At 45.8% G+C, this 14,347-nt stretch overlaps 1 protein-coding gene across 5 annotated transcripts in view; it reads left to right on the top strand.

The window, feature by feature from the left end:
- Positions 1-14,347, top strand: part of CLPB (caseinolytic mitochondrial matrix peptidase chaperone subunit B) — a 156,056-nt gene that overhangs the window by 94,795 nt on the left and 46,914 nt on the right. For all 5 annotated transcript variants that reach the window (XM_053670747.1, XM_053670748.1, XM_053670746.1 and 2 more), the window contains exon 6: positions 9,117-9,214. In XM_053670747.1, coding sequence (XP_053526722.1) covers positions 9,117-9,214 — 98 coding nt within the window. The remainder of the gene's footprint in view (positions 1-9,116; positions 9,215-14,347) is intronic.

Here is a 14,347-nt window from a genome sequence, read left to right as displayed (position 1 = left end):
CAGACCATCACTGTGGTAATTCGTGTCAGGGATAGACAAGATGAAGAAGACCAGGCCTATTTGTTGGCACTGGAAACTTCCTTCCAGGTCACCTCTGGTCTGTCAGTCACTGCACCCTGCCATTCCCCCCATCTACCCCAGCCCTAGGTCCACTTAGTCCACTAGTCACTTGCTAAACCTCCACACTGTCCTGGCATCCAGCTCCCCTTTCTCCGTCATGTTTTCAGGGGTGTCCTGAGACATCCTGTCAAATGTCTGACGAAGTTCACATTTGCCCTAACTGCACCTGATTGAACAAACAGGTAATCATGATGAACAAAAGCATGACTTTGTTTCCATGAACCCAGCCTGACACCTCGCCATCATCACCATTTCCTTTTCTAGGCATTCTCAAAGCATCTTTAGTGATGCTCTGATTCTGGACACAGATATGTATGTATGAAAAGTGTGTGATCAGATAAGTGGTTTAAGAGTTCAAAGGAGAAAGTAACCCATATAAGCAGGTGTGGTCTAAGAAGACTTTAAAGGTAGGAAAATTGAAGCTGACCTTTGCAGAATGTAGGGTCTGAGTGCTAGACAAAGGGGAATTTGGTACCACTGAAGGGAACAGTACCAACCCAGGGTAGCCTAGACTTTCAGGTCCTCACTGGAACTGAAAAGTCCGAAATGGGGCCCAGGACAGTTAAGATGGATGGAAAGAGCCCTGGACTGGACAGCCTGGGCTTTAGTTCATGCTCTCCCACAGTCTCTGTGGCCTTGGGCTTTAACCTTCCCTTCCCTGGGCTTCTGTAGACGTTTTTTGTTTTAGTACATACTTCTGTTTTTCAGCTAATGCTGTGATTTCCCATCTCCTCAACTACACAATGTGAGGGTCCTTTGGGGGGATGGTAGGGATCATCATCCTTATCTTCTTGTCCTCCCATACCACACTGTATTGTCACTGTTTGTCCCTGTCTCCCACCAGCCTGGGTTCTACTCAAGGACAAGAGCCAGTCTTATTCCACAGTTTGCTGGGCCCCTGGCCTGCTTCAGTGCTTGGTGGGTTGTAATGAAATGACTGTATCCAGCCATGATGCAATAGCTCTCTGTTCTATGAAATTTATTTATTTATTTTTGTTTTAAGGCTGTGTTATTAAAGCTAGAGACAGTAAAACAAGGAGGGACTTAGGACAGAAGAAGTAGCAGGAAAGAGCCTAGGCAGGGCTGCTTTGGCTCCCTGGAAAGTCAGAGGAAAGGGGGCCTTGGAGACAGGTTCAGGGAGTTAGCCTGGGACAAGCTGCCCTGCCCGTTGCTCCCCTCATTGCAAGTCTTGTGGGGTCCCTTAGAGTTTAGGAGATTCCTGCCTGTGGGTGAAGAAGAGTGGGAAGGGAAAGACCCAGGCATGCTCCTGAGAGGAGAGTACACCGTTCTGTGAACTTCAGAAATCTGCCTACCTGAAGGCAGTTGATCCTACCCTGTAGTATCCATTGGAGTTAGGACTTCAGGATGACGTTCTGGGAGGTCAGTATATGTGGGTCATGATTCACTTGGCCCCCAGACAGGGAAACTCTGATGGGAGGAAAAGGATCCCCATTGTATCCCCTTTCTACAAAGCTGTCTATCCCAAACCTACCTGTAGAAACACCCCTGTTGTGGCTTTGGAGCATCTGAGCACCCTGGAAGGTAAGAGAAAAAATTACTTTTCCCTTTTTGAGTCATTAAGCCTTTGGAAGGTAGCATTATATAGTAGAAAACAAGACCTGGCTTCTTTGTTAAAAAAAAATTGTTTATTATGTAAAATTATAGTCATTTACAAAAAAGAGAATAGTATTGGGTTGGCCAAAACGTTTGTTTGTTTTTTTCCCATAAGCTGGCTCTAGTAGTGCTTAGTTGTCTTTAACTTCATTCAAAACAATTTTCTCAGATTATATTGTGACAGCTGTCATATCAGCATGCATTTTTTTTAAAAGCAAATTTGGTGAATTTGGGGGTAACCATTTAAATATTGAAGATGGAAGAAAATATACAACATTTTTGGCATATTATGCTTTATTACTTAAAGAAAGGTAAAAATGCAACTGAAACGCCAAAAGAAGATTTGTGCAGTATATGGAGAAGGTGCTGTGACTGATCAAACATGTCAAAATCCACTGATCAAAAGTGGATAATGAAGTTTCATGCTGGAAATTTCTTGCTGGACGATCCTCCACAGTTGGGTAGACCAGTTGAAGTAGATACGGATAAAATCAAGACATTAATTGAGAACAATCGACATTATACCACCATGGGAGGGAGATGGTCGACATACTCAAAATATCCACATCAATAAAGTTATTGGCAAAAAAGAAAAATATGTCTTTTATTTTATGAAAAAAACTTAACAAACTTTTTGACCAACCCAATATAATAAATCCCTCCTTTAAATTTTAATATTACTTCTTATTTGCTGTGTGACAAATTATTTCAGGTCTCTGAGGCAAATTATTTCAGGTCTCTGAGCTTCTGAATGATGAATAATTCAGACACTGTGTATAAAAGCCTTATACCCAGCAAATGTTAGCCCATATCCTCTCATCTTGCTCTTCGCAGACTCAGTTAAATCATCTGTAAAATGGAAAAAATAATACCTCTCCTGCTTTGTTCACCAAATTAAGAACTGAGTAACATGGAAGTAGTTGGCACAGGGTATGGCATGTAAAGTGCCCAGTAAAGATTGTTAGCTACGTGGAGGGATGACTTGGTGCAGGTACACACGTACCTGCGTGTGCATATGTTAAGAATGCTCCGTGTTATGGTCTCTAGTAAAAGTTCAAGATAAACTGTTAGGACTCCAGGCTATAGTCCCAGTTCTGCTGTGTTTCCTGCAGCATTGCGGACAGGGCTCTTCTCTAACCTTCATTCAGACTCTGGGAATACAGAGGGAAATTGGACCATCTCTGATCCGAGGAGCTACATATAGACTAATGGGTGGACTCCCAGGAATGGGAGTGAGCAGGGAGGACAACAGGAGCCCAGGGACAGGCGGAGAATGCTGGAGCTGGAGGGGAGGGGAGGTTTCCCAGAGAAGGGCCCTTGAAGAATAGGTGATCAGGGAGACAAGGGGCGGGGCTCCAGGCGTGAGGACTGGTCCAAACAACAGTGTGGGGACAGTGCAGGTGCATGGCTTCTCTGATGTCCTGGGTCATTGCCTCTCTCTGTCTGCTTTGTGGGCGCTCACAACCAAAAGAAGAGCTCACTCCATATCTCTCATCATGGAAAAGGTTTTATATTCAACAAAAACTTGTAGTTGGAGATAATAAGCAAACTGTTCAAATAAGGAAAATCAGGATGAAGGTGGTGAAGGAGCTAGCAGTCAAAATAGAAGGGGCGAGTGAATGTAAAAGTTATTACAGAGAACATTGTACAGCCCTTTTTAAAACCATTTTTGTGCTTTTTATCTTACTCAGTTCAAGCAAAACCCCTAGAAGGAAGGCAGTGCACAATTATTACCAACAGAGAAGTGAAGCAAGTACCCCAGATCATACAGCCAGGGAGTAGTGATCCCCCACCCCTGCCAGTTCCCTGTCTGGTGCCCTTTTACAGGGCAAGGGTCAGCTGTGGAAACTGCAGTGGTTGGAGATGCAGATCTCTGGAAGGCCAGTATGGCTGATAAAACTGTGTTTGGAGGTCAGGGTGGGTAAGGAGCTGACAAAGCTGTGGGAGGTGAGCATGTCAATATTATTGATAATGACCCAACATATTTGTTTAGGGCAGTTACTGTTGTGTTTTTTAAAGTCCGCTTATAATATACATTATCTTCTCTGATAATCACAGAGGTAGACAAAGGGCCTGGACTGGGTAGTGTCAAGGGAGGAGGGAGTTACAAGCCTCCTCCCCCACCCCACCCCCAGTTTATAAGCTGCTCCTGCCTGCACTAGAAGATCTGAACCACGTCCCCCACCCTAATTTAATCCCTCTCCCCAGGAATGGCAAGTGGGCCACTCTGTCCCACCACTTCTTCCCCACTTCCCACCTACAGAGTATCAAGAATGCTAGGTCCCGACCTGACCTAATCTGCCACTCAGGCAGAGAAGTACCTAGAACTAGAAAAGAGACCAGGGACTGTGGCTTACAGGAACTAAGGACATGCCCACACACTCGGTGTTAGAGGCTCTTCTGGGGCAGAAAGCACAGCCATGTTGTGTGTGGCCTCAGAAGATAACACCTATAAAAAGTCCATTGGTTTGGTAAATGTTAGTGAATTCCTGTTACGTGCCAGGTCCTGTGCTGGGTAGCAAGGATATAGCGGTGGATCAGGCATGGCCCCTGGCTTCTAAGAGCTCTTAAGACTTGGTTGGAGACAGACCATTTTAACTCGGCGTGATTAGTGCAGTAAGATAGAGGCTGAAGGGCCGTGGGAGCACAAAGGATGGTACCAAATCAGGGTGGGAGGAAACAAGGAAGCTTTCCTGGAGGAGAAGCCTGATCTGGGTCTTAAAAGATGAGCAGGTATTTGCAGGAAGACTAAGGTGGGGGTGGGGGTGGAGAGAGAGGTTGGGGCTTAAATGACAAGGATCTCCCTTTACTTTAGTGGGGGAAACCCCTTGAAGGGCCATGAGCTTGGGACTGGGTTCTGGGCACGTTCTGAGAAGCCAGGGTGACCACCTGTTTGGGATGTAGTAGAGGGTAGTCACTGCTTAGGGAGTTGGGAGAGCTCACTATTAAGACTTTTCCTCTCAGAAAGTCTATGATTGTGTCACATCGAAGTTAGGTGCTATACCAGAGAAGAACAGTGGGCTTCCTGGACCCCAGTGGGCCAGGCCTTCCCTCTTACCAACACCATTTTCACTGTCTTACCTGCCCTGGGAGATGAGACCCAAGCCATGCACCCTACCAGTTAGGACCAGCACGTGACTACCCACCCCCAACCCTACCTTCCTGACCCAAGCCCTATTGACAGATCCCCCAGAATCCGAAGGAATTCAAGACAAATGGTTAAGAGGATGGAGTTAATAAAATTTGAAAAATTGAGGCCTGTCACTCCACTAAACTTTTTTCAATACCACTGACAGAAACATATTTCCCCAATGAGTGACCTTCCACAGCTGTAGCGGGCAGGCGCAGCCGCAGCAGTGCTGCCAGGAAGCCAGTCTGCTATTTATCAAATATTATAAGCTGGGACACACTAATCTGGAGCAGGGAGAGGAGGGGAGGGGTCCTGCACTATACTGCCTGCGGTGCTCCAGGTGTTGGCCCCAGCCCCAGACAGCCAGTGGGAGGTGACGGATGGCCTGCGATTAGCCCTCCCTACCTCCATCCAGCCCTCTCACTTGCTCCCAGAGGTCTGACCCTCTAGACCAGCTGCTTGGCCTGGAGGGGCCCTGGGTGGGAGGCAAGGGAAGGTCAGGCCAGGGCACAGACCATCCTGATGCCCCCGGAGAGGGCAGGAGAGTGAGGCCCAACGTGGTTATTTATTGGAGTGTAATGGTTTGTGGCCGTTGGTCGTGAAGGTGAAATCGATCAGTTGTAGAAGTCAGGTTCTATCAATTATTACAGCAATTAGTCAAGTCAGAGTGTGGGGGCTGGGGCCTCATATCAGATGGACATTATTCGTGGTGTCCCTGCCTCAGCCTTCCTAGAGTGGGAGCAGACGCTACCCTGAGGCTCCAGAACCTCGGGGATCTCTATTGGCTTCCCCCCTCGGAAGCGGCTGGGGTGAGGCCTAAGAGCTTCCTGGGCTGGCGACAGGCCCAGCACTGCTTTAAAAGGCATCCCTGTGCTGGCTGGCCCAGGTGCAGAGGTGTCCTACCTGTCCCCATCCCATTCTTTATAAGAAGTGACATGACTCCTACCAGAAATTACTCAGTGGCCAATGTTTACAGCACACATTTTTCATTCTGTAAGCAAATATAGATCACTGACAGCACTTGTTTAAAGTGGTTAGTCTCACTCTCATTCTCCTCTGCCTTCCTCTCTCACCTTGTCTTTCTGTCCTCCTTCCCCTTGTCTTTCCCATTTTTACTCTCTTCCTTATTCCATTTCTCTTCTTCTCTTTGTTCCTCTTGTCTTTCCCTTTTAGAGGTTTCTCCCTGATCACCCTTCTCCTCCAGCCTGTGTCTGTGGAAAGAGCTGCCCTTGAGGCTGCCAAAGACACCCTCCTCACTAGGAAGGTTGTACTTCATCCTCTATGCAATGAAAAGCCACTGAAGGGTCTTTCAGCAAGGACGCGTCATGGCCACCCTGATGGGAGTATAGAAAACTGTAGTTCAGAAAACCTGGGGTGGGTTTGACTCTTGGTCCAAGGAAAGAACCAGCTTTGTGACTTTGGGCTACTTATTTCACTTCTCTACACCCAATTTCCAGGTCTGTAGCATGGGAACTTTAATTCCTAGTTCTCAGGACGGTTGTTAGACTTAAATGATGTAATGTATATAAAGTACAGAGCACAGTGCCTGGCATAGAGTAAGTGCTTTGTAAGTACCAGTGGGTATTATCACAACGTAAGGACTTGTATGCAGATGTTCATAGCATCATAACAGCTACAGGGGGAAACAACCCAAATGTCCATCAGCCGATGAGTAGAAAACCAAAATGTGGTATATCCACACCGTGGAATATTATTCAGCAATAAAAAGAAATGAGGTATATGCTACATTCATGTGGTAGCATGAATAACACATGCTACAATATGGATGAACCTTAAAAACATTGTGTTAAGTGGAAGAAGCCAGACACAAAAGGCTATGCATTGTGTGATTCCACTTACATGAAATGTCAAGTAGAGGCAAATCTGTAGAAACAGAGAACAGGCGATGGTTGCAGGGGTCGGAGGGGACAGGGAGGGGTGGTCTCCGATAATGGTTGTGGGGTTTCTTTATTTTTGAGAGAAAGAAAACATTAATTCGTTGTTCCATTTATTTATGCCTTCATTGGCTAATTCTCGTACGTGCCCTGCCCCGGCAGCGTACCCGCAGCCCTGGTGTATCGGGGTGGCTCTCTAATCAGCTGAGCTGCCCAGCCAGGTTTCTTTCTGAGATAATGAACATGATCTGGAATTAGATACGGCAGTGGTTTTACAACTTTCTAAATATATTTAAAACCACTGAATCGTGTACTTTATTTGTTTTTAATTTTATTTATTTACTTTTAGAGAGTGGGGAAGGGAGGGAGAGAAACACCAGTGTGTGAGAGATACATCAGTCATGGAGGTTGCCTCTAGCACGTCCAGCTGAGGGCCTGGCCCTCAACCCAGGCATGTGCCCTGAGGAGGAATTGAACCAGCAACCTTTCGGTTTACAGGCCGGCACTCAATCCACTGAGCCATACCAGTCAGGGCTGAATTGTGTACTTTAAAAGGTATATGAATTATATCTATTACAAATGACATATATTAATATTTTGTAGGAAATTCCTACTATAAAATAGGATTGTATATAAAACTATGGCATTTTTAAATTAATGATAAGTTTCCTTGGCCTGGATCCTACCTCTGCTGTCTGTCCCTTTCCCCTCCTCCTCCTGCAACTCTTCATCCACAGCCCAGGCCGACAAGCGCATGTAAATGCTTAATAAATTCTGGCTATTGTTGCTTTTTAAACTTAGCAAGTTTAAAGGCTTTTGAGAAGCAGAGAGCTTCTGTAGGAATGGTTTTATATCGTGACATAAATGCTTCCACAGTCTGGAATTGAGAAATGTCGGTTTTTACTGTCAACAAACAGCGGCTGGACACACTGACACAGCCTCGCCTGTGTGTTTAGTGTCCCCAGCCAGCCAGCTATGTCCTTAGGGCAGAGACCGAGTCTCAACCTTTCTTTACTTCTAGACACTTCCCTGGCAAGAAAGATCGAGGAATGTTCCATTTAACACATAATTCTTGACCGTCTACTGTGTTCAAGACACAGCTTTCTCATATTTCTCTCTTCTGCTTTGAGAGGAGTGCCTTTGGATCAGGGCCAGGTCTAAGTCTTCTGTGTCCTCAAGCCCCACGCATTTAAGGTTTGCCAAATTGAATGGAATGGACAGTTTTTTTTGGGGGGGGTGGGATTGTTTTTCTTTTTTAAAGACTTTAATTTTAAAGAGATGGGAAGAGAGGGAGAAAAACATCAATGTACACAAGAGAAACCTGGACCACTCACACGCCCCCAAACAAGGACCTGGCCTTCAAACCAAGCATCTCCTCTAACTGGGAATCGAATGGGTGACCTTTCGGTTTGCAGAATGATACCCAAACCGCTGAGCCACACCAATCAGAGCTGAAATGGACAGCTTTTGGAGAGGAGAGTGAAGTACTGAGACCTGGACTTTGGAAAAGAGATTCTGACAGCATGGGAGTCAGAGTAGCCTTTCCTCCATATTTGCCAAGTCTTTGCACACAGTCTGCACTTTACACAGGCTCAGCTGCTGGCACCTAAAAAAGAGAAGAAAGTAGATGCATGGCCCCTTCTTTTTGCCCCACTTAAAGGTCTTTGTCTTTAAATCCCAGGAACTAGTGAGTGGAGGAAAGCCTGCCCACATGCACACACTCACCAACAAGTAGCATTAGTAACATCCTCCAGCTGGCCCTGGGACAGCCAGGGTGCCGAGGACGGCCACACCCTTCCAGAGGACTCAGCTGGCTCTGGCAGGCAGGAAATGCCAGAGAGAAAAAAGTGTTAGGAGAGAGGGGCAGAACAAAGGGGGCCTTTACATCGTTATTCGGGACATTCTTTGCTTAGTAAGGAGCCCTTCTATATATGATTTTTATAAATGAATGTTCATCTGTATACAAATGAGTTGGATAACAGGAGTATCTTAACTAATGCGTTGGTGTTGGGATATATTAATTTGTGTGTTTGGTACATTTGTTAGCATGTTTAGCTGTGTATTTGTATGTGTAGAGCACACCTGGGTGTATGCGACACATCTATGTGTATGATAGTATGTGTAGTAAGTTTCTGCACTTGTGAGAGCCACAGTACTCTGAGCTTTGTCAGAGAGGACTCAGACCTCTCCTTTCAAGTAGCTAGACATGTTTTTCCTACCATTCTACTGTCTCTTAGGATCGTGTTGCTCTACATTTCCATAGGCATTCCTAACACTAAAACCAGGGTTCAAGCCCCTCTGAGGTCCCACTGATTACTCACAGAGCCCCTGATGTCCTCTCTTTCTCCTCCTGCCAGGAGCCAATCCCCTACTGAGGAATGAGATGGGACACACAGCCTTGGATTATGCCCGAGAAGGGGAAGTGAAGAAGCTTCTAAAGACTTCTGAGACCAAGGTAAGTATCAGAGAAAGGAAAGGCCTGTGGGTACTCCATGAGGCGTTTAATCTTTCATTCATTAAATTATGTCAGGCTTCACACTTCCTCTTAGGTCATTATTATCTGTTTAAAACAAATCTAACCCCCAGTCTCAAGAATAGGAAACTTCCTGTCATGACCAGGAAGAATCCTGGGTCACTTTTTGCTTCTGAGAATTAACCTTCAAATTTAATTTTTTTTGCACTTTATTTTATTTTTTTTATTGATTATGCCATTACATTTGTTCTATTCCCCCCCCCATTTCCCTCTACCCTGCACACCCCTCCCCCACCATTCCCCCCCTTTAGTTCTTGAACACGTCTCAAGTTCTTTAGATTCTATATTTCCCCTACTATTCTTACCCTCCCCCTATCTATTTTCTATCTACTGTCTATGCTACTTATTTTCTGTACCTTCTCCCCCCTTCTCCTTCTCCCACTCCCCTATTGCTACTCCTCCATGTGATCTTCATTTCTATGGTTCACTCCTGATCTAGCTGTCCTCTTAATTTGCTTTTGTTTTAGGTGTGGTTGTTGATAACTGTGAGTTTGCTGTCCTTTCACTGTTCATCATTTTTATCTTCTTTTTCTTAGATAAGACCCTTTAAAATTTCATATAATAAGGGCTTGGTGACGATGAACTCCTTGAATTTGATCTTATCTGAGAAGCACTTTATCTGTCCTTCCATTCTAAATGAAAACTTTGCTGGATAGAGCAATCTTGGTTGTAGGTCTTTGGTTTTCATGACTTGGAATACCTCTTTCCAGCCCCTTCTTGCCTGTAAGGTCTCTTTTGAGAAATCAGCTGACAGTCTGATGGGGACTCCTTTGTAGGTGACAGTCCCCTTATCTCTTGCTGCTTGTAGGATTCTCTCCTTCATTTTAATCTTGGCTAATGTAATGATGATGTGCCTTGGTGTGTTCCTTCTTGGGTCCAACTTCTTTGGTACTCTCTGAGCTTCCTGGATTTCCTGGAAGTCTATTTCCTTTGCCAGAACGGGGAAAGATCTCTTTTATTATTTGTTCAAATAAGGTTTCCACTCGTGACTGTTCCTCTTCCCCTTCTGGTACCCCTATAATTCAGATGTTGGAGCGTTTAAAGATGTCCTGAAGGTTCCTAAGCCTCTCATTTTTTTTGAATTCTTGATTCTTCATATTTTTCTGTTTGGTAATTTTTTTCTTTCCTTCTGGTCTGCTCCCTTGATTTGAGTCCCAGTTTCCTTTCCATTACTATTGGTTTCCTGTGCATTACCATTCATTTCAATTAGTTTAGCCTTCATATGTTCCTCTGATTTGTGACTAAAATCAACCAGTTCTGTGAGGATCCTGATCACCAGTGTTTTGAACTGTGCATCTGAAAGTTTGGCTATTTCTTCATCGCTTAGATTTATTGGCTCTGGGGCTCTGAGTTGTTCTCGTGCCATGTTTTTATCTGTTTGTGCCTGTTACATATGAGGAGCAGAGCCTTAGTTGTTTGTGCCTGTTACGTATGAGGAGCGACCAAGGCGGGGCCATCCAGGTTGCTGGTTTGTGATGCTGTATGTGGGGGCGGGGTCAGAGAGGGAGCAATGGTGGTCCTCTCTGTTCGCCCAGTCCATCCCACCGCTTGCCCCTGCCTGTTTATCTGAGCGGAAATGTGTGAGCCTGCCGCCCTGCGCCATAAGGTCTCAATGCTCGCCTCTTCACTGGTTTATCTGCATGCAAATGCTCGACCGACTGCAGACAGACAGCTGCGCCTCTTCCCTGTGTCCGCCCGTAGCCAGCCCGCACCTGGGATCTGCGCCTTCGGCTGCCTGTGCACCATTCCTGTCGGGGATCTTTTTGGCCAACCCACTCCACTGCTGGCTTCACCCTCTTACCGGTTTAGTTGAGCATTTCGTTGTTTTTGGACTCCGTATTGTCGATTTTCTGTGTGGTTTGGTTGCGCTTATTGTTGTTAAAACTTTGTTGTTTTTAGATTTGGTTGTGAGAGGACGCAAGGTGTTTCCACGTATGCCTTCATCTTGGCGGAAGTCCTCTGTCCTCCCAAATTTAATTTTTGAGGTGATGGATCTTCTAGCTCCTCTTCATAGGAGGGAGGCTGGGGAGACAAAATCTTTAGCCCAAATACTATTTCCTAAAGCCTCGTGAATTCATTCTGTAGCCTCATCAAGTCATCCTTTCCTGTCACCACTCCTCCAGAACCATTCCCTGACCCCTCCTCCCCACATGCACTCCACAGAACCTGGTATTCAGGCTGAGCTGCCCCTGCTCCCTGGAATCTTCATCTTAATTTGATCTTCTCGCCCAAACTTCTGAACTCCCTAAAAACAGGACTGCCTCTGGTCCTTCCAGCCACCGAACTATAACTTGGGATCTACTTGGCAGAATCCAAGAATTAGAATCACAAATCTCAGAGCTGGCAGGGACCTCAGAAATCATCAAGTCCAGTGATAATAAATCATACCGAAGCCAAACCAAATAATCAGAGGAAAAGAGAGCTGTTCTGGTTGAAGGAGAGATGGACCTATTACTTCCCTGGCTTGTCTGTTCCCTCCCAAACAGCCTCCATGGAGCCTCTGCTGTGGGGCAAACGTTTTAAATTTCCGAAATCAATTGACTTATTTTACTTCTAGGGAAGTTGGAGTCAGGGGTGTGAGGTGGCTTGCCTTTGGTCCCAGAGTAAGTTAGCATCAAAACTGAAACTAACAGACTTGAGCAAAGTAAGTTTAGAGACAGAACTAGAACTAAAAAATCTGATTCTGACACTGTCGTATGCTCTTGCCTGCATCATGGGGTCTCTTGTGGGCAAGTTGGCTAAAGTTCCTTGAGATGATTCAGTGTAACAGGTCCCACCTAGTGGCAAATATTCTGTCTTGAGTAAGAGCCCTGAGGTCATTGGACTGAAACAGGATGTGGGTTGTGATCCCAGTCCCACCACTGGGTGACCTTGGGCTAGCACTTTCCCTCATTGAAGCTCCATTTACCTCTGTGCAGTGAAAATAGTGGACTGAATGGTTTCTGAGGTTCTGTTCAGTGTATGGTTGTCTGTGTATCAGTCAGGATAAACATATTATGCTGTTGTAACAACCCCAAATTTCAGTTGTCTAAAACAACAAAGGTTTATTTTTGCCTCATGCTGCATGTTCATTGTGGGTCAGTGGGGCTTGGAGGAGGGTGGGCGCAGGGTGCTCTGCTCATCACAGTCATTCCAGGACCTGAATACAGAGCAGCCACCCTGGGGAATGTTGCTGATTGCTTGCCAGAAGGAAAAGAATTTTCTGGAATATCTTGTATCTGCAGTTAAGTGTTCAGCCTGGAAGTAGAACCCTCTACTTCCACTCATAATACCGCTCATAACTCATAGACATCCCATAACTCATACTAATCCCATGTTTTTGCCCAATCACAAGGAGACCAAGAGTGAACCTACTGTGTATCTAAAAGGGAAAGAACTGGAATTATCTGGGAACCAGCGTTAACTGCAGTTTGTCTCCTTGGGATCCTCAGTAACCATCTTGCAGTGTTCCCTCTAGAGAAGGGGAAGAGTTAGAAAGGTGGACTGGCTTTTACAGTACATTCCAAGGGGCACTTGGAAGCAGTGAAGAGCAAAAACTGCACAAAGCAAATGCTTCCCTCTTGTTCAGATTTCCCACCCCTAGGAGCAGTCCTGGAAGTCAGGTCAGCTTTCCCAGGGGCCTTAAGGAAACCCCTAAGCATGTTTCAGATAACCTCAGGACTGCATCCCACTCATCCTCTCCTTTTCAGGCCTACTTGCTGTCTTCTGAAAGCTAGCACTGCACTTGGCCAAGAGTATAAATGGTCTGTCAGGTAATATGACTTAGGACTGATTCTTGTCTGGTCGTGTAAAGCAAAAAAACAGGCCTTTTAGTGCCAGCACAGGGGGAGGGTTAGGGCTGCCAAGGGACCCTTAACAAAATTTGGCTGTCAAGAAAATGGCTCGAAGGCCACAAGGCTTTTGTCCCAAGTTAAGAAATGGCAGTTGCATTCCTCTGTGCCAATCAGACCCTTCTGGACCGCAGAGGGCAATTGCAGACACTACCTTCTGCGTAGACTGAGTTCTTAGGATCTGTGCAGAGGAGGGTAGTAAGGGGACAGGAGGAACTGTGCCCTGAGAAAAGGCTGAAGGCAGTAGGGTCATCTGGCCCACAGAGGAGAGGCTGCACATAGGCACAGGAGTGGCTGTGCATGGGAAGGGAGGAGATTCATTCAGTGGCAAAGCTAGGACAGAGCCAAGCCTAGGGGTGGCAGATGCAAGGAGGAGCTCCCTAACAGAGCTGTCATACAGTGCAAGGGGCTGCCTATAGAGGCTAGACAACCACTTAGAGTCAGCCCAGGGCTCTTGTAGCTTCTCAACTGGAAGGCTATTTCTCTTTTGTCACTTCTCTGTACTTGATCCCTTCATCTGGTCTGGATTTCCCACATCTGGAATGTCCAGCTGTCCTCTGAGCACCTGCACCTGATTGCTCTGCCATCCCATCAGATGTTAACAAGCTGAACTGCCCCTCAGCTTTCCCTTAATGTCAGCAACATTGTCTTTCATTTGCTTAGCATCCGTAGAGTCACTCATTCTTTCTGCTCTGTTACTCTCCTCCAAGCTGCAGAGCTACCTCTTCAAAATTGTGAGGCAGAGTTTCTGAGGAGGAGCACTGCTTTAGACCTGGTTTCTGTCTCCCTCTGCCAGAAAGTAAGCAGCAGCTGCTCCTCTGTTTGCAGCATAATGACTCAGGCCTGGAGGGTGCAGAGGCTCCAGCCTGAGACCTCATCTCCTGGCTCTTTGTCTAGACACAGGTTAGCACCACTGTGATCTTATTTTACTCCTCTTCTGTCTGTCTAGCATCTTCTGCCACCCAGCTCAGCCTCTTCCACCTTCACCTACCAGTCTGTAGTCAAATATGAGCTCATTACAGAAAATTTTAATTGTAAAAGTCATCTGTCCTATCATAGGAAATTAGGAAAGTAAAATAAGAGAATTAAATAATTCAGTACATATTTATAAATGACATCTGTGTGCGAGCCTCTGGGCTGTGTGGGAAGAAGACAGTTGGTGAAGCATTGAAGCAGATCACAGCCTGACAAGGAGATGGACAGGTGAACTATGTCACCACTGAGT

This window comes from Artibeus jamaicensis, unplaced genomic scaffold (genome assembly GCF_021234435.1).
Source record: "Artibeus jamaicensis isolate MK-2021 breed Jamaican fruit bat unplaced genomic scaffold, CSHL_Jam_final contig_64, whole genome shotgun sequence".
Classification (NCBI taxonomy): Eukaryota; Metazoa; Chordata; class Mammalia; order Chiroptera; family Phyllostomidae; genus Artibeus; species Artibeus jamaicensis.
This window is presented reverse-complemented; position numbering and strand designations above follow the sequence as displayed.